The sequence below is a fragment of the Ailuropoda melanoleuca genome, chromosome 17, assembly GCF_002007445.2.
Source record: "Ailuropoda melanoleuca isolate Jingjing chromosome 17, ASM200744v2, whole genome shotgun sequence".
Taxonomy (NCBI): Eukaryota; Metazoa; Chordata; class Mammalia; order Carnivora; family Ursidae; genus Ailuropoda; species Ailuropoda melanoleuca.
In genome coordinates, this window is record NC_048234.1 from 31,735,585 (window position 1) to 31,756,791 (window position 21,207).

Below are 21,207 nucleotides of genomic sequence, written 5' to 3' on the forward strand. Positions count from 1 at the left end.
GGAGGTTGTGGGGGACTGAGCACTCCAGGCCTGTACTAAATGACAGTCCCCCGTCACACCATCCCTTAATAGTAAGATCCAGAGAAGGGGCACCATCTCCTGGAAATGGTCTTTAATGCATGCAGGAATAGGACAGTCTTACCCAAAGGCTTTTAAGTGAAAACACTTTCTGAAGTATTTGGAAGGAACCGTATGCTGAAAAACACAAAATTCCGTAAGCAAGGGCTGGGCTGCCAGTTAGAACTGGTTAGTAAGTAGCAGGAACAGATTTTGCTTTTGTTATGGTTCTAAGTCCCTACCTACAGAAGCACCGATTTTTCTAGAAAACACTTGCCATCATCATCCTAACTTGACAAAATTGCTAGAGAAAGAAAAGCTAGTTCTTAGCTGATCTCAAAAGCTTCGGTGTTTTGTTTCTAAAAGTCACAGCCCCAAAGGACATCTACAGCTCCTTTCCCGTGAGGAGAGGACGGTTCACGATGGCTGCTGAAATGGGAGAGCTCTGAGCTAAGCCCTGGCCTCTTTCAGCCAGTTAATGGTTCCTAATTAGAAGACAGATTGAAGATAGGCAGTTCTTTTCTAAGTCTTTAGCGAGCGGCTATTAAAATTTGTATTTACAGTTGCTTGCCACTTAAATTAGGTCATGTTTAAAAAAAATTGAAAAAAAAATGCCACCAGTATGAATATTTCCACTGAAGTCTAAAATCTGGTTATATACCGAAGGGAAAGGATTTTTTTTCATGTTTGCTTAGAAACTTCTAAACCTGTCTACTTGGACAATGCATGTGCAGTATGAAGTATTTTAGGAAAGGAAAAATTTTTCCAATACTCCCTAGAATAAAAAACATTCTAGAAGAGGCTGAGGCAACTTCAAGAAGCAAACTCAAGAATGAAGAGTACTATAGTTCAAAATTATGGCCAAAAATACTGTATTTTTAACCAGCAAGATCATTGGGGCATTATTATACAACATTAGGTGTTTTTTGCAAAACTAGTTCCCATCCCCAAACAATAGACAATACATGCATTTGAATGACATTTTAAGAACAGTAAATATGATTCTTTTAAATACTGCAAGTTAAAAATGTTTTCTGACAAAACTCCCTAAATACATAGGTCTAGTAAGGGTTTCCAACATGATGACAGGTGAGGAATCCAGCAAGAAGTTGTATTTAGAGTTCTTTGAGGAAAAGAAATCTACCAAAAACATGTTTCGGTCCAAGTAACCTGAACGTTACATGGCAATTTGCCATCTCTCTTCTTAAACTTGAAAATATTCTACAAAGAATATTTTCCTCCCTGGTGTTTTTTCTACCTATCTGAAAGTCAGAACTGCTTTATCCAAGTAAGATCCAATTTAGCCCAATAGGTGTTTTCATAACATGTAAATGTCATTTACTATTGGGTCGGAATCATATGGGGAAATGGAAGATACATGATCGGGAGGTAAGAAGGAAATTAATATTTGAGCACCTGCTATGTGCTAGGTGTGTATGCATACTTTGAACAGATGATTCTAGAGGCAAGAGTATAACTGATGTGATGAGCACTGGGTGTTATACACAACTGATAAATTATTGAACACTACATCTGAAACTAATGATGTACTATATGTTGGCTAATTGAATTTAAATAATAAAAAAATCCCATGAAATATTTGGGATGTACTTATATTAAAAAAAAAAAAGTCACCAGAAGTTGGGAAGACAGCAATGAATGGGTGGTTACTCTGTGAGGAAAAACTAATGCCAAGTTGAGACTCTGTACTAGGTATCTACTGAACAGCAGGTGTCTGGCTCCAAAAATCTCTAACTAGTCACACACAACTAAGCCACTTCTTTTCCTAATTTGGTGGAACCAAAATGAAATCCCAAACACATAGTTACCAGGACAGACCTATTAACGCTACATATGCTGGAAATATGTGGAGATAAACATACAATATTACAAGTTTTGATTTGTGTGTGTGTTTCTAACCAAAGATAGATCTTTGGAAGAAAATAGTAATGTATACCAAGCACACCTTGTTTGTATTAATTGAGATGTTGTCAATTACCAATTAAGTGGTTTTAAACCCTTATTTAATTTTAAGAAGAGCAGCAATATACATTACAATACTTGGGTACACTTTATTTTGACATGGGTTAACATTCTATATTTCATTTCATTCGTTGTTTTTTTTTTTTTTTTGAGAAACTGAAAACAAAGGGAAATTGAGGGTAATTTTGAAGGTTATTTCCAACCACTATCTGAGTCTTGCAGTATCTCATTATACAGCCCTTTCTTCCCATTATTATTGTTTTTTTGCAAATAAGTCATCTGACCCAAATCCAGCATAAATAGCTTTTTACCAATTCCTAACTTAAGACAACTAAAATTTACAATCATGTGGCAGTATAAATTTTAAAATTACAGTTCATACACCTTGACAGTCAAGATAGTCTAAAGTACAAAAAGTAAATTGTCCTTTAGCTAAATTACCTTTTTTTTTTTTTTTTAAATAGTAGGCTTGCTAGTTAATCCACACACACACACAAAAATACAAGTTTCAGGTGTTCTTCGAATACCTTTTGTAGGTGTCATATGCTAGTAAACAACATATGCAGGTTCCTAAGATTTTTTTTTTCCCCAGTCTATTCATGACATTCAACAGAGCTCCTTATATGAAAATGTTTAAAAAAAAAAACAAAACCCAAAAACTTCGAGGGGATTTACTGACTTTTGAATAGGTGTGTTATTTCCCTTTGTTTCAGATATGAGGCACAAACTTCTGAATTTAAGCTCTGTAAGGCATAGTACAAACCTCCAATTTACAAATGAGGAATTCTCTGTGGGTTTGGAACTGCCATGTCACGCAAAAGAGGGAAAATTATCTGTAAACTGGTACACTGCAATGTGTTAAGTGAGTCATGAAACGGCTGCTTGCCTTGGTATGCTGAAGAAAGGTTTTTGTGTTTGTGTTTTTCTTTTTGAATAAGACATGCCCAAGTCACCAAAAACTCGCCACGGGCCTCCGTTACCTGGAGCATCAATGGCAGGAGTCCAGTGGCACACGCTTCTAATGCTTGCAATCACAATATAATAGAAAGCATGAGTAAACTTTGTTTTTATACAAAACTGAAAAGAATCCCTTCCCGCCCCTAACCCCTTCAATAAAACCCCAAACAAAGAAACAGAAAAGAAAATCCTTCAGCTTCGATTGACTAGTGTGGATACAATTAGGTTTCCATGCATCACTGCAGCTAGGGTGATCAATTTCTTCCTTTCTCGACAGAAAGGGATCTTGTCATGCACCCTACGGCACACAGCGAAGCCACAAACCTCAATTCTGCATAGCAATTCCATCCCAATTTCATAAAGACAAATAGAACAATCTCTCCCTGTTTGCTCAACTTCTTCGAGCTTTGAGATCATGTTTAATCGACTACATCTACTATAGCTCTATTAAATAGAATAGCTTGATTCCCTAAAACTGTAACACTTATGATCTTGTGATGAGGTTTTCTCTATACACACTGTAGGCCTTCAAATGTTATTGTTGACTTTTTCTTTTCTTTTTTCTTTTTTCCTTTTTCTCTTTTTCTTTTTTTTTTTTCTTTTTTCTTTTTTTTTTTTTCTTTTTTTTGCTGCACCAAATTTAAGATTGCCCTTTCAGGCAAGCAGTGGTCTCTAGCTGTTAAAACATTTCCTTAGTGGATCACAATAGCTTCTAAAACTGCCTTTCTAATAAAGGCCATCAGAGAGGTAATACTAAACTGTGCATTTGCCAAATAAGAATATGAATTGTATAAAAGCTCATATTCCAATCCTAGGTCAAATGGCAAAAGTTCTACAAAGTTGGTTTCCATGTTTGTATAAAAGCTCCGACTGATTTTATGTATTTTGCTATGAAATTACCTTTGGGTCTTATCAGTATACCTCTACTCAGGAATGTGCAAATGATTTTATACAGCACGATGCTAGTACCGCTCTGTACGATAGTAAGATTTTTTTTTCTTTTCTAAATGGAAAAAAAAATATCCCTAGTCAGAAATAAACTGACAAATTTACATTCTCCTCTCTTAAAAAAGTAAATAAAATAACATTATTCAAAATGTGAATTAGCTATAAGACATACAATTACATAGATACATATCAATACAGCACATTCAATCTGCCAAAAAATTAATGATTCCAAAGCCAGTATGGATGCTGCAATCTCAACAGAGATGTATGTACAATGATTAGAGCATTCAGAATTGCACTATACCTACAGGCAGTCTGGTTCTTAATTAAATTACAGGTGCTTTCTGAGCAAAGTGAAAAAGTAACCTGTGTTGTTTGTGGTTGGGAAAGTAAAGGAGGAGAACATTCCACCACTACTTAGGAACTCTTGTTGGACTCCTAATATGCCATTCATTTTCTCTCTTCCCTTTGTTGTTCCCAAAGAGTGACTGATGGGGAAGTTTCGACTTGGGCCAAATAGTATGATACTTAGAGTAGGACCAGTGTCGTGGCCTAATTCCTACTCTCCAACAGGTTTAAAACAATCTTGCTTTATTTTCTGAAATCATATTTCAACTCCAGCTCATCAATACATGTGTTTTCTGGTTTTTGGTTTTTTTTGCATTTGTTGAAAAACTGCACAGAGAGAACTCCAAATCTCTCTCCTAGTAGGTTCAGTTGCATAAATACATGTTCGACAGAACACGGACAGGTTACTCTCATGTTAAGTCCCCAAGCCTTCCTTAGGTTCAACTTAACCAGTCACCAGTTGAAAAAGATCCCAAAGGTGGTAAACCAGTAGGAACTTCAAACTTTGCAAATTAGAGGTGTCAGAATACTCAACCAATGTTCTTGGCAGACCTACTTGACCTTAAAGAACATGGAGTAAAACTGGCTTTAAGTGAAGAGACAGAAGCAGATTTCATGTTCTACCACAAAGACACTTTGTTACATTGCTGATCTGGACACTCAGCATGGAATGGACACTGAACAATGTGATCTCAGGGCAAAGAAAAGAATGGACCCAGCCAATCAAATTTACAGTCTCCGATTGTTGTTTCGGGGTCATTCTCAGCCAATTACTTGAGGATTCACAGTCTTATTCTCTTCCATTTTAGGATACTGGCTTTTACCTTTTACCTTTTCACTACTCTGCTTTTACAAAAAGCCAGCTTTGGCAACACACACCCATAATAAATTATGGCCCAAAGAGTAAGGGAAAAAAAGGAGGAAAAGCCTGAACCAAGAAGGGGAAAAACTAAGAACAACCTAAGAAACAGGTTCTGGGTAGCAGCCGTTGGGGTAATGTAGTGTCTGTTGGCATATATATATATATAATTTATTTATTTTTTTGGCATCTGCAATTTAAAGAGAGGGTGAAAATAAGGAAGGGTGGAAGGACCATGGCACCTGACATTTAAAAACAACTGTGTATCTCTGCTCTTGCCTTACTGACTTGTGCATCTCTCTGAGCGACCAAGCTATGGCTGAAGGTAGAAATCCAAAAGAAATGACACTTAACCGTAAGCTGGGCATCTGTCATCCTAGCCCAAAGTGAGGCAAGACAATATATTTATACAGAACAACTCTATATGTGTATCCAGAATCATACAGTGAAAACCACAGTATTACTACTTAGACTCCTTCAGCAAAACTATAAATATTTCAATTAAGCTGATGTTGATGGCTTAAATCAAATGATGCTGTCCTGACTGTATCATTTGGGAGAAAAATTGACCAAGACTGGGAATAGGGTAAAGGCCATTGTAACCCAGGAAAAATCAGGATAGGGGTATGGGTTGGGCAAAGGGCAAACAGCTTTGTTTTGCTCAATTAAAAAGGAAAAAGAAAGAGAAAGAAACAACTCTTATCTGGGTGAGTGCATGACTGAGGATTTAAAATACATTGAGTCACAAGGTTTTGCCTAAAAAAAGAGAGAGAGGAAACGTGCTGGGCCTGTACTTCAGCATCCTGTTTCTCCTCTGAACAGTTTAAATAAAATCATAATATTTACTACAAACTCTGTGGACACGTTCACAGAGTCCGGGACGGCAATAAATTAGTATTATGCAAATTGTTTTCCACAGAAACACAGTCCCTCTTGCACAGCTTCACTAGCCCCCTGGGGAGGGAAGGGCGGGGCTGAGGAGGCACAATCACACCAGATTGTACTCCTTCAGGTTCAACTGGAGGATGGTGTCCTTGACGGCAGCGAAGACAAAGCGGATGTTCTCGGTGTCTGTGGCGCACGTGAAATGGGAGTAGATAATTTTGTCACTGTCTGGGTTCAGGTCCACGAACATCTTCAGGATGAATTCTCGAGCTGCCTGGGCATCTCTCTGGGGTCCTGTTGGCCAAGGGAGGAGAGGGAGGGTTTGTTAGTGGATGTGGTAATGCCTTCACTCAATAAATGCTTATTGGGGCACGAAAGATGCCCTGGAGCTGTAGGTCGGATCTGCTACCACCACTGTCCCCACCACGACCTTACGACTGTTCCTCTTTGTCACCTTCTCTGCCCAGCCCTCCCTGTAGCTTCTAGACTGCCGCTGTTGCTGAGCACGCCACATTTATGTAGTTGTCGAGGCACTACGTGTGGTGATAAGAATGACTGGTTTAGATTTTCTTAGGTTTATCTGGTCTCTTCCGTGCCAAACACTGCCCTAGAGGCCCTGAAATAGGACTGTGATATATTTACCAGGATAGAGTGAATGGTTAATTCTGCAATTAAGTCTTACACAGGACAGCAAAATCACAGGCAACAAATGAAAAAAACTGGACCTTATCAAAATAAAAAACGTTTGCGCATCAAAGTGCATCAGTATCAAGACAGCGAAGAGACAACTCACAGAATGGGTGAAAATACTGGCCAATCACGTATCTGATAAGAGGTTCGTATTCAGGAACTAGAAACGCCTACAACTCAGCAACAAAAAGGCAACCTCATTAAAAAAAAGGACAAAGGACTGTAATAGGCTGGTCTCCAAAGATCGACAGCTGGCCAATAAGCACAGGCAGAGAGACTCACCATCACTCATCACTGGAGAGATGCAAATCCAAACCACAATGAGCTGCCACCTCACATCTACCAGGATGGCTATCCTCAAAAAACAGTAAAAACAAACAAACAAAATCCAGCATGGGCAAGGATGTGGAAAAATTGAAACTCTCATGAATTATTGGTGGGAACACAATAGTGTAGCCGCTGTGGAAAACAGCTGGATAGTTCCCCCCAAAAGCTCAACATAGTATTGCCATATGACCCAGCAATTGTATTCCTAGGTATATATGCAAAGGAATTGAAAACAGGGACTCTAATAGTTACCTGGATGCTGAATCTCACTGCTGCAGGATTCCCAACAGCAAAAAGGTGGAAACGATCCAAGTGGCCATCAACAGAGGAACGGATAAACAAGAGGTAGGAAGTACATAACGGAATAGTATTCGGCCACAGAAAAGTTGCCACAACATGCATGAACCTTAAAATGTGATGCTAAGTAAAAGAAGCCAGACAAAAGAACAAATGTTGTATGACTGCACTTATATGAGGTACCTAGGAAAGGCAAATGAACAGAGACAAAGTAGGTCAGAGGTTAGTCAGAGGTGGGGGCAGGGGGAAATGAAGAGCTATTGCTTAACGGTTACAAAGTTTTAGGAATAGTGATGGCTGCACAGCACTGTGAGTGTAATTAATGCCACTGAACTGCACGCTTTAAAATGGTTAAAATGACAAATTTTGTTATATACTTTACCATAGTTTTAAATATAGATCAAAAAGCCCTAAACTGTGTGCTTTAAAGGGGTGAATGACAAGGTTATATGAGTTACAGGTCAACAGAGCTGTTTTAAAAACCTATTTAATAGATCCTGATAACTGTATTAATGTAATCCTGAAATTAATGTTAATTAGTAACATCAAAACACCACAGCTATCAAGTATTGAGCATCCATATTTTAGTCTGTGAGACCCTATATATTTCCATCTTTTCCAGTGAGCTCCATCCTAAGAAAGATGGCGGTCATCCGATATCACCTTCTCTTCCACTTCCTTCTGTCTGACAAGACCCTCTCAGGATCCACAGCTTCCACTTTTTCTATCAATATTTTTGTTATCTATCGATCGGGATAAAGAAATCTTAGAAAACTCAACCGAGGGCCTATCACTTCTAACAAAACACATCATGAATTTTAGACTACCAGCTTGAAGACTTCTTCAAACCAGCCTTACTGCAAACTGGGGATTACCCCCATAACCCTGCCAGAAGGAGGGAGGAAAAGAGCCATGAAGGCAAATGGATTATTCCCATTTGCACAGTTTACAAAGGTAATGGTTGAATTTTTGACTTCAGTGACCAGAATTTTAAGTTTTGTCAGCAACTAAGAAGGCCGGCATCATAACTGAAAGCACCATGATTACAGTGTCACATCTTTCTCGATGTACTATTAATTTACTAATTCCACAGCAGTAATAGAATATTTAAAACCAGGACTAATAGATTGCTGGGGCTGGAGCAGCTTCTAATTTTCATAAAAGAACCCCATCTTCCTGGTTTGTGAAGGAAGTTCCCTTTGATTTTTGTATTTACCCAATTTGAGGGGAAAAGCGCTCTTTTTGCTTAAACCCTGAAGAAAATCAGAACTAGACGCGACCGCATTCAGCGAAGGGCACTTGCGGTGTGTTACGTTTTTAGGCATAAATTATAGGATTTGAATAAACACAAACTACAAAGAAATCATTATAGCCATCCTAGGAGGCACAGAATTCCACGGCCTCCAGGAACAATTCTGCAATTCACGTCCATGTGGAAATGGTACTTTCTCTTCCTGAAAAGAAGTACAGAAATGGCATTCATTATGATTAAGACCTCGTAAGTGCAGAAATGTGGAAGTGTGAAATTCATAATACTACAAACACGTTTGTTATAAAAACATCACTGCAGAATAGGCCTAGAATTTTTTCTAGTTGTAGCTCATCTTACAAGGGCTTTGTATGCAACGACAGCTGTGTTTGCTTTGTGAATAAGCGTCTTTTTTTCTTTCTCCGTGGCTAAGTTGCCTCTGTGCGTTATGTGTGTGTTGGGGGAGATTAACGGTAACAAACAATGTTCACGGTTTCAGACCTTGGCCATGCACAGCGAAGAAACGAGAGAGAGTACTATCTCTAATACATCCCCAAACATTTCTGTTCCAATCCGGCAACCTTTAGAATCCTAGATGTGTCTGAGAAGGGAAATTCAGTTTGCTGAAGATGCAACCCTTCCCGTCCTGTGAGCCAGCACTCCCAGGTGCATGTGGGACAAGAGGAGGAAAACTCCCTCCTTTGAGGGTGTGTGTATCTTCACAGAAAGCTATGAAGCTGAACTGAACATTCATTTTTTAAAGTAATCACCTTTCTGGGGGAGCTGTTAGAAGTACAGAAACCTGCTGGACCGAGAACCCTGCAGATCACCACTGCTGATGATGTAATTCACCAAGCAGTTAGGTTACATATGTACATCGTTCGAGCACGCACTTTGGGGCTTTGTGCTCTTCTCTGTGCCAGGTCCCGTGTTAAAGGACTTATATATGATTCTATTCAATTCTTTTCTACTTAAGAAACTGAACAGTTGAATAGACTTGTCTAAGCCAACAATGACCGTAAGAGGCAGAGCTGGAACTTGGTGACATCCAAAGCTGTCCTATTAACTTCTACTCACCTAGATCTGAGTTTGACACACTTTTTCTGTAAAGGTAAAGGACCAGAGAGTAAGGTTGCTTCTGGGGCAATATGGTGACATCGGAAGACCCTAAACTCCAGGACACACCCTATCTACACCTGCTGTTAGAGCAAATCCTCTTGAAGAACTGAGGGCTGACTGAACAGCTTCGGTACAACAGAGGGAGAGACCACACAAAGAATGCTGGGAGAGATGAAGACACGGGGATGAGGGGAACCCCATCCCGAATGCTACCAACGGTGGCAGAGAGGGACAGTACTGAGGCTCCATGAGCAGGTCTGTCTGTCCATGGGCACAGAAAAAAATGCTGCTGGTTATAAGGGCAACTAGCATGTAAAGGGACCAGCCCTCAAACCTGCCAAAGGGGCAGGGAGGAAGCTGGCACTCTCCTGGTCGGAGAGGCGGGTGAGTGCCACAGTTGATGTGCCCTTCCACCTTGGAGGGAGTAGGCTAGGGGTACCCTAGCTGGCCTGCTGCCTCAGGGAGCCCTGGGCCCCTAGCCCACATCCCCACCCCGCCCTCCCACCAAGATAGCCCCAGCACCGTGCACAGTGGGACCCCCCGATCCATGCTCACTACAGCTTTAGCCATCACACCAAGAGGACGTGGGCACGAAGCACACCGGAACACTCTAGGCTCCTATCACCTTGGCTGTAGCAGCCCTGCCCAGGCACCGCGGGGAGTCCTGTGGGAAGCACCCTGGGATGCCGAGACCTGCAGCCTGTCTCGGCCCCAGCTACCCTGCCATAGTGCCCCCTGGGAAGCCCTGGCTTGCACCTACTTGAACATCAGCTGTCCTCCCAGAGCATGAACACCACAGGCAGTGGTTTCAGGGCTACAGCCAAGGTGATAGGAGCCTAGAGTGTTCCGGTGTGCTTCACACCCACGTCCTCTTGGTGTGATGGCTAAAGCTGTAGTGAGCATGGATCAAGGGGTCCCACTGTGCACGGTGCTGGGGCCACCTTGGTGGGAGGGCAGGGCGGGGGTGTGGGCTAGGGGCCCAGGGCTCCCTGAGGCAGCAGGCCGGCTAGGGTACCCCTAGCCTACTACCTCCAAGGTGGAGGGGTACATCAACTGTGGCACTCACCAGCCCCTCCGACCAGGAGACAGTGCCCTGGGACCACCACCTGTGCTTAGAGCCCCAGGACCCCTAGCTTGCACCTACTTCATCTTCAGCTGTCCTGCCTGGGATATGCACACTCGTGTCTGCTTCAGATTTAACTGTCCTGCCAAGGCACCCTCTGCATGAAAAGTCCTGGGATTCCCCCAGTTTGCACTTGCTTCAGATCTCACTATTCTGCCAACGTGCTAGAGCCCCAGGACTGCCCGAGTCCATGCTCCCTTCAGCTCCAGCCGTCTCAGCAGGGCGATCCCAGCATGGAGTGCTCTGGGAGTCCCCAGCTCATGCCAGCCACAGCTCTGGCCGAAGTCACCAGGCACACAGGGTCTACGCGGGTCCCCCAGACAACCATACAAGAGACTATTCCATCAAGTTTAGGAGAAGTAGCTGTTCCACCTACCTCATAAAACAAACACAGAAAGTCAAGCAAAATGAGGAGACGAAGGAATATGCTCCAAACAAAAGAATAAGACAAACCTCCGAAAAAATCTAAAACAGAGCTAAGCAATATGCCTGATAGAGTTGAATGGTTATAAAGATGCTCACTGGCTTGGAGAGAAGGGGGGAGGAACTCAGAACGTCAATAAAGAGAAAATTTATTTAAAAAATTCGAATTGAATACAATAACAAATGAAAAATACACTAGAGGGGATCTATAGTAAACATATGCAGGAAAGCAAATTAATAAGGAAGACAGGGTTGATGGAAAGCACACAAGCGGAACGGTAAAAAAAAAAATTTTTTTTTTTAATGAGAATAAGTTAAAGGATCTCTTGAATAATATCAAGCAAACATCTGCATTACAGGGCGCCAGAAAGAGAAGAGAAAGAGACAGAAAACATAGTCGAAGAAGCAATAGCTGAAAACTTCCCCCACCTGAAAAAAAATACCAGACCTTTAGGCTCAGAAAGCACAGAGAGTCCCAAACAAGATGAGGCCCACAGACACAATAATTAAATGGCAAAGGTTAAAGAGAATTTTAAAAGCAGCAAGAGAGAAGCCAAAAGTTATAACTAACTGTGAAAGGTAAACCCCTTAAGTCTATCAGCTTATTTTTCGGCAGAAATATAGCAGGCCAGAAGAAAGTGGCATGAAAGATCTGAAGTGCTAAGAGGGAAAAAGCTGCCATCAAGAATATGCTACTCGGTGAGGCTGTCGTTCAGAACTGAAGGAGAGATACTGAGTTTCCCAGACAGAGGATAAAGGAATTCTTCTACGAAATATTAAAGTGACTTCTTTAAATGGGACGGCCATAATAGAAGAAAATTATGAATAAAGAGATGTAAAATGGGATTACATAAACTGTGGAGGAAGGAGTAAAAAAGTTCTTTTAGAATGTGTTCAAACATCAGTGACATCCACTGGAACGAGACTGCTATATACTTAGGATGTTAATATGAACCTCATGGTAACTGCAAGCACAAAACCTATAATGTGGATGCACAAAACAGAAGAAAGCCAAGCATAACAGTACAGAAAGTCATCAACCACAAGAGAGCAAATGCAGAAGAAAGGAACACAGAATGATAAAAACAACCAAACAAAATTTAACAAAATGGCCATAAGTACATGGCTATGAACAATTCTTTTAAATGTAAATGACCTAAGTGCTCCATCAAAAGACATAGGGTGGCAGAATAGAGAAAAAAATCCAAGCCCCCTCTAAACGTTGATTACAAGACACTCATTTCAGACCTAAAGACACATATAGACTGAATGTGAAAGGACAGATAATAATATTCCATACAAATGAAAGTGAAAAAAAGATGGGGTACCAATACTTATATGAGACAAAATAGACTTTAAAACCTACACTGTAACAAGAGACAAAGAGGGCATTACATAATGATAAAGAGGTCTATCAAGAAGGTAAAACAATTATAAATATTTATGCACCCAACACTGGAGCACCTAAATACAGAAAGCAAATATTAATGATATAAAGAGAGAAACTGACAGTAATACAATAATACTAAGGGACTCTGAAACCCACTTAACATCAGTGGAGACATGATCCAGGCAGAAAACCAACAAGGAAACCCTGTTTTCGAATGACACGTTAGATCAGATGTATATAGAAATATATACATGTATAGATACATTCAGAAATTCTATCCGAAAACAAAAAAATACACATTTTCAAATGCACATGGGACATTCTCCAGGAGAGATCACAAAACAAGTCACAATAAATTTAAGACGACTGGAATCATATCTTGCATTTTTTCTGTCTGCAATGGTATAAAACTAGAAATCAACAACAAGGGGAAAAAAAAAACTGAAGAAAAAAAAAAAAAACCAAAACACATAGAGGCCAAACAACATGGTACTAAATAACCAATGGGTCAATAAAAATAATCCAAGAGGAAATTAAAAAATACACAGAGACCAATGAAAACACAAAGGGCCAAAATCTTTGATACACAGCAAAAGCAGTTTCCCAGCAAAAGCAGGGAAATTTATAATGATAGTCTTACCTCAAGAAACGAAAATCTCAAACAATCTAACATTGCACCTATATGAACTAGAAGAAGAACCAAGATAGCCCAAATTTAGTAAAAAGAAGGACATAATAATGATCAGATCAGAAATAAATGAAAGACTAAAAAATAGAAAAGATCAATGAAACCAAGAGCAGGTTCTTTGAAAAGATAAAATTGATAAACCTTTAGTCAAACTCATAAAGAAACAGAAGTAACAACCAACTACAGAAATACAAAGGATTATAAGAGACTACTACAAAAAATTATATGCTGACAGACTAGATAACCTGTAAGAATTGGATAAATTCCTAGAAACATATAATCTTCTAAAACTGAATCAGGAAGAAACAGAAAATCTGAACAGATCAATTACTAGTAACAGAATAGAATTGGTAATCAACTCCCAACAAACCAAAAGTCCAGCACCAAATGGCTTCACAGGCGAATTCTGCCAAACATTTAAAAAATCTCTCTTCTGACTCGATTGTATTAATCTATTACAAAAATAGGAGAGGAAGGAAAGCTTCCAAATAATACTCTACAAGGCCAGCATTACCTTCCTACCCAAACCAAAGTCATGACCAAAAAAACCCCCCTAAAGGCCAACATCTCTGATGAACTTAGATGCAAAAATCAACAAAACATTAGCAAACCACATTTAACAATACATTAAAAGGATCATTCACCATGGTCACGTGGGATCCATTCCAGGGATCCAAAGGTGGTTCAATATTCACAAATCAATAAATGTGATACATCCCATCAACAAAATGAAAGATAAAAGCCATATGACCATCTCAAAAGATGCAGCAAAAGCATCTGACAAAATTCAACATCTGTTCACGATGAAAACCCTCCACAAAATAGGCTAAGAGGGAACATATCTCAACATGATAAAGGCCACATATGAAAAACCCACAGCTAACATCATACTCAATGGGGAAAAACTTTTTCCCTAAATTCAGGATGTCCACTCTCACTACTTTTATTCAATATAGTACTGCAAGTACTAGCAAGAGCAATCAGACAAGAAAAAGGAATAAAAGGATGCAAATTGGTAAGGAAGAAGTTAAACTGTCATTATTTGTACAACGTATTTCTATACATAGAAAACCCTAAAGACTCCCCTGAAAAATTAGAATAAGTAAAAGCTGCAGGATACAAAATTAGTACACACAAACTGGTTCCGTTTCTATACAATAATAATGAAGTAGCAGAAAGAGAAATGCAGAAAACAATCCCATTTATAATTGCACCAAAAATAATAAAACACCTAGGAATAAACTTAATGAAGAAGGTGAAAGATCTGTACTCTGAAAACTATGAAACACTGATGAAAGAAACTGAAGATGACACAAACAAATGGAAAGATTTTCCATGCTCCTGGATTGGAAGAATTAATATCCTTAAAAATGTCCATACTACCCAAAGCAATTGACAGATTCCATAAAATCCCTATCAAAGTACCAAGGGCATTTTTCACAGATAGAGTACAACCAATCCTAAAATTTATATGGAAACACAAAAGTCCCCGAATAGCCAAAACAACTGAGAAAGAACCACAAAGCTGGAGGTATCACAATGCCATATCTACAAAACTGCAGTGATCACAACACTATGGTACTGGCACAAACAGACATATATATCAATGGAACAGAACTGAGAAATAAACCCACACCCACATGGTCAATTAATCTGTGACAAAGGAGGCAAGAATACACAATGGGGAAAAGACAGTCTCTCCAATACATGGTGCTGAGAAAATTGGAGAGCTACATGAAAAATAATGAAACTGGACCACTTTCTTGCACTATATACAAAAATAAAATGGATTAAAGACCTAAATTTGAGACCTGAAACCACAAAACTCCTAGAAAGAAACACAGGCAGTAATCTCTTTGACCGTGGCTTTACCAATGTGTTTCCAGCTATGTCTCCTGTAGCAATGGAAACCAACCCTATCAAAACTATACTAAAATAAAAAGCTTCTGCACAGTGAAGGAAAACTTCAACAAAACAAAACAAAAAACCCCAACCAACTGAATGGAAGTTGATTTTCACAAATGATATATTTGATTAGGGTTTAATATCCAAAATATAAAAAGAACTTACAAAACTCAACACTAAAAACACAGATCATCTGATTAAAAATGAACAGAGGACTGAATATAGACCTCTTTCCAAAGAAGGCATGCAAGTGGCCAACGGGTACATAAAAAGATGCTCAATATCCCTAATCATCAGGGAAATGCAAATTAAAACCACAGGGAGGTATCACCTGACACCTGAAAGAATGGGTAAAATAAAAAACACAAGGAACAACAGGTGTTGGTGAGGATGTGGAGAAAAAGGAACCCTCCTGCAGTGTTGGTAGGCCTACAGACTGGTGTGGCCACTGTGGAAACAGTCTGGAAATTCCTCAAAAAATTAAAAATAGAATTACTATGATCCAGTAATTCTACTACCCAGCAAAAACGAAAACATTAATGTCCAAAGATACATGCACCCCTGTGCATACATTTACAGCATTATTTACAATAGCCAAGACACAGAAGCAACCTAAGTGTCCATCAACAGAAGAATGGATAAGGAAGATGCGGTACGTACACACACACACACACACACACACACACACACACTCTCTCTCTCTCCCTCTCTCTGGAATATTACAGAGCCATAAAGAAGAGATCATGCCACTGAGACAACATGGACAGAGATAGTATAATGTGAAGTGAAACAAGTCACAGAAAGACAAATACTGTATGATTTCACTTATGTGGAATCTTTAAAAAAAAAAAAAATCAAACAGACCCGTAAATACCTAAAACGGATGGCTGCCAGAGGGGAGGGGTTGGGGAGATGGGCAAAATGAGGGAAGGCGAGTGGGAGATACAGGGTTCCGGCTGTGGAATGAATCAAGCCCAGGGATGAGAGGTCCAGCATAGGGAACACAGTCACCAACATTGTATGGTGACAGAAGAGTGCTACCCTTGTGAGCACTGCGTACCGTCACACATGGACTTGTTGAATCACTATGTTGCAGACCTGCAACTAATGTAACTTTGTGGGTCAACTATATTTCAATTAAAGAAAGGGCCCAAGACAGTAAATATTTTAGGTTTTGTGGACCCTTCAGTAGGTCACAGCTCCTCCACTGTGCTGTTAAAGCACAGAAACAGTGTGTAAATGAATGGGTGTGGCTGTTTCAATAAAACTTTATAAAAATAGGCAGCAAGCCATAGTTTGCCACTCCTAATCTAGATTCCAGCGCGTATGTGTCCCCTGCCATAAAAGCTCTTTGGGAGCAGGGGCTGCGACTCGCTTGGGTCAGAGAGGTTTGGTGTGGGTGCATTTTGTTACCCATCAACAAGTATTTCTCAGAATGGTTGGGTGTCCTATCCAGTCATTGAGGATTTCACAGTCTAGCTGGGTGATAAGATGTGTTTGTAAGGAGTGTTTATAAGAAGTAAATTATGCAAATGCATGCTAGCACTGACGCAGGTGCTATGGATTCTAAGTGCTATCAGAAGAGTGTGGGAGTCGGGGCCGTCCCGAAGGACGACAGGACTGTATCAGGTCATGCAGTGCCCTCCCCAAATAAATATTTCCTACCACTCATCATGTGTCCAGTATCAAGGATCTATTGTAGCCTATAAAGCAATCACATGAGTTTGATCCGAAAATCCTGAGAGATGAAGTGACTTGATGATGGTTCTACAAAGTATCAAAACTGGGACGTCAACCTGGGTAGAGTGATTTCAGAGCATGGGCTCTTGACACAAAACTCTGTTCTCTTTGCATAGAGAGGCAAGCAGCCTGTGAACAAAAGAGGGAACTACACCATTGTTCAAAGCTGTGGGACTGTTCCCTCCTCTGATACACTTATTTCCAAACACGTAAGTTGTTTTCTTTTGCTATTGCTTTCAGCATTGTCAGGGGGTTGAAACATTTCAGGTCCTTAAAGAGCAGGGCGAACAACTGTTTGTACTTCATCAATCACACAGACAGGCTTTGCAGGCAAAGGCGGCAACGATGAGAGGCACCGTGTCTGCTCTCGCATTGGCTGGGGGGCCAAACATATCCCCAGCTACTGCTGACTTACCATCATATTCCGGGAAGTAGTCAACTAGGTGGGAATACATAATTTTCTCCTCTAGAAGATCTTTCTTGTTCAAGAATAGAATAACCGAGGAGTTCTGGAACCAGGGATACGTGATAATTGTTCTAAAGAGTGCTTTGCTTTCCTCCATTCGGTTCTGAAAAAGAAATCAGAAAAACAAGGCATGGATTAGATGATTAGTCCATCCGTGTACTGTTTGTTTTGGAAGTGCAACCCATCTTCCGCAGGCATTCAAATGTTAGCTGCTTTTATCAGGATTGACATGCAAAGGGTTCATGACACCCATCAGCTCTTTCATTAAGTAAGCTCTCAGATTGACAAGCAGGTGACCAGCTCTTCCTCCGACAGACACACTCACCGCTAGGTCATTCCCAGCCCCAGGTCAAGAAAAGGCAGCAGACTTGGGAGAGCCCTCCTTTGCCTGGGGATACAAAAGCCTTGGTGCACAGGAACACTTCTTCCTGGCCATGCAGGTAAGACTTTCCAGCCCCCTGATTGAGGGCTATGTGTGATGACCAAGTTTCTGGTAAGTGAAAACACTGCCTGGGATTCAGCCCACCTCCACTGCTCCCAGGGGGGAGCCTGGTTGTTTAAGCTACAGCATCCTATCCCCATGGTTCCCAGCTTGCTTCAAGGCAGGGCCCCAAATCCAGGCCCCACATTACTTGGAACATCACATGGTCATCAGTTTAGCCAAGCAGCTCAACTGGTCCCATCAACCCCAGGACTTGCGCTGGGAACTCTGGAAGAGAGAACCTTGATTTCATGCAGAATGTGGATGAGGACATAAAAGAGAAATGTATGTACCCGTAAGACTTCTGACAACCATCTCGAAACAGAAAAACCAGGTCCTGCTCACCTGCTTTTAACTACTTGGTCAAACTGTGCCTGAACTTGGTTCTGCCTCTGGATTTTCAGCAACATCAGCCAGTAGGTATCCTTTAGTTTTGACGCTAGTCTGAGCTGTGTTCTTCTGTTTTTATATAAAATACTTACCATGGATATACCTGGATACATCCCCCCTCCCAAATTTCCAAAAAGAGGTGAATGAATAAATGATATTTCAGGGATGACCATGAAGACTAGGGGTTCAAGCTGTTAACATTTTCTGCTCAGAGTCTGACTTCACGATGTAGAAGGTTCCCTAAGTTTCACAGCACAGGATTACAAAGGCCAAACGCACTCTCCTGCATAACCTTTTGACTGCAGTTCCAGAAAATCTCCAGGAAACTCAGTTCACCAAGGAAACTTTTCTAGACATTAAACTGTCTTGTTCTTTCCTTCTGTAAAGTGTGCCAACTCAAATCAGGTTGAAAAGACCCACTTTTCAAAAAGAGATCTTTCCCAAGTCTTGTAAAGCAGGTGATCACCAATCTCTTCAACCTTTAAACTTCCTGCCTATAATTGCTTATTCAAATACTAATGCACTGTGGGAGTGAAAAAGGGAAAGGTGACTTCATGGCTCAAGGGACAATGTTTATTTCACTGCATACATTTCTCTTTTATGTAAATGATATGCATGGCTTTGAAAAATATATTTATCTATATGCCTTTTACTGGTTATTATCATCAGTGGCAAAATTTTAACCCCCAGAAACAATATTCACTAAGAAATCATGTCTGGAGTCTATGATTTTATAGGGTGAAAATTTCAGGACTGAAGAGCAGCAAAGGCCCTAATAAGAACTAAAAGAATTTTAAAAGACTCTAAGGAAGGTTAAATTAAATAGTGACATTCCTGATGGGAGAGTTAACATTTTTTTTTTTTTCTTTATGGCTAAAGAAATTCTAGAAAGGCATACTGTGGTCTTCAAAGAAGACCTGTTTAAAAGGTGGGTATGGGCACACTGGCATCAACCAGTGAGTCTCCATTAGAAAGTTACTATAGTTAGCATTCTCCAGAAAGGATGTGATGGGACCCCCAGGGCCAGGGCTCTCTTTGGCCCTTTTCTGGTTGGAGTCCTTCAAAGGTATAGGACTAGACCCTGAGAGGAGACAGAAAAGGGAGAGTGGTGCTGAGTTCATAGTAAAGGAGGTTCCCGAGATCTAAGAGTTTCAAGACTGGACTAGATGGAACTCCCAAGCTCCAGGTGGAGTCTGCTGGGAAGGACCTTGTACCAGCCTGCAGGACGGTGGCCAGGAGAATGGACTGAGCCCAGCACCATGTTCCAGGGATGACTTGTCCAGCTGGTTGTCCATCTGTGCCCAGTGTGACTGCACTCAGGGCCACTCTGGAAGCAGGGCCACTGATTGGACTGGTCTCACTGAAGCCCTGCCTATGCGTGCAGTTGGGAGACCCTCTTTGCTATTTACCATTTACCATAACCTGTGTGTGGACTGGGACTGGAGCTTCTGATTTGGGGACAAGCCGGAAAGCAACCAAGTGGACAGCTGACCGGCAGGGTCCGTATCACTGTACCTCTGACTAGGTCTACAAGCTCCATCTCAGCCTGGGCCCCAGGAACCTGTGTTCTCACTTAGCCCTCCGGGAGATTCCTCTCCAGCTCAGCTTTGTGAAGCTTGGGGCTCCAGGAGGGCTCCTCCAACTTGATGTGTATTGTGACTAACCGGGGGACCTTGTTAAGACAGGGATTCGGATTCAGTGGGGGTGGGGCCTGAGACTGTGCACTTCTAGCAAGCTCCCAGATGGGGCTGCGGCTGCTGCACAGGGCACACTAGCAGTTGGAAGGTACAAGGCAGGACAAGGACAAATTCCATTTTTGCGTAAGAAGTGCAGGTCCTGTGATGAAAACCTAACCACGCCACCTTCACTCTTTTTAGTTTTTGCTCAGTTAAGATCCTGACTGAGCGCTCTGAGCAGTCATTTACTCCACAGTGAAGATTCCTTATGGGCCATCCCCCCGTCTGCCCCGTGCCATGGGGGAACGTGTATAAACCTGTATGCTACACATCAAAGCCCCTGCACTAAATCCTAAATGAACAAAATGAGATTTTTCACGATGCCTCCCAAGGTGGTGGAACGTGAACAGCAGGAGGCATAATCCACTTTGCTCAGGAAAACTGCAATCCGTGGGGGAACAGCATGTCCCGGGAGGCTTGGTGGCACTTGCTTTTTAGGAACTTGCCAGGCCATGGGATTTCAAGGAGGAAACGAAACAGCGGTGCAGGGGATGCGTGGAAGACTGACGAGGAGAAACAGTGAGGTTCTGTCTGCCTCTGGAGACAGGCTTAACGGCGGTCTTTAGCTGGGGGCTGCTCACCACAGCCACCTTCTCTGGCGTTTGAAGCAACTGAGTCAAAAACGATTCTAGTCAAGGTTTTACTCTCCCAGACACAGCTCCTCATGACTGGGGCAGGCCCGGCCTCTGCCCATGACTGAAAAAGACTCTTGACTTCTTGGCACCCCAACCTACAACTTCTCCCAAACTGAAAGCAAGTGTCTTTCCCAATGAAGGGTGACAAGAGGTGACGAAGCTGGAACAGAGGACGCAGAGAGAGATGCAGCGGCATCTGAGGACAGACTGAGGACAGGCCGCGAGGGAGCTCGGTGCCTGAAGTTAAATGTGGCCCCAGAAATGCCAGTCTTGCCAACACTTGATAAAGACTGAATGTGTTTCTCCAAAATTCATGTTGAAACCCTACCCCCTGATGTGATAGGTTTCGGAGGTAGGGCCTTCGGGAGCTGATTTGGTCATGAGACTAGAACCCCTGAGAATGGGATCAGTGCCCTTAGGAAAGTGAAATCCTAACCCCCAATGTGATGATGTTAGGCAGTGGGGCCCACAGAAGGCGACGAGGATCAGTGCCCCGTAAGGTGCCAGGGAG

At 41.4% G+C, this 21,207-nt stretch overlaps 1 protein-coding gene across 1 annotated transcript in view; it reads right to left on the reverse strand.

The window, feature by feature from the left end:
* Window positions 1–2,064: 2,064 nt before the first annotated feature.
* The window catches only part of GNAQ (G protein subunit alpha q), a 176,037-nt gene continuing 156,894 nt past the window's right edge, over window positions 2,065–21,207 (reverse strand). Inside the window, exons 5-6 of the mRNA XM_034647080.1 lie at window positions 17,404–17,557; window positions 2,065–6,331 (exon numbers count right to left, since the gene is read on the reverse strand). Coding sequence (XP_034502971.1) covers window positions 6,141–6,331; window positions 17,404–17,557 — 345 coding nt within the window. The 3' untranslated portion in view covers window positions 2,065–6,140. The remainder of the gene's footprint in view (window positions 6,332–17,403; window positions 17,558–21,207) is intronic.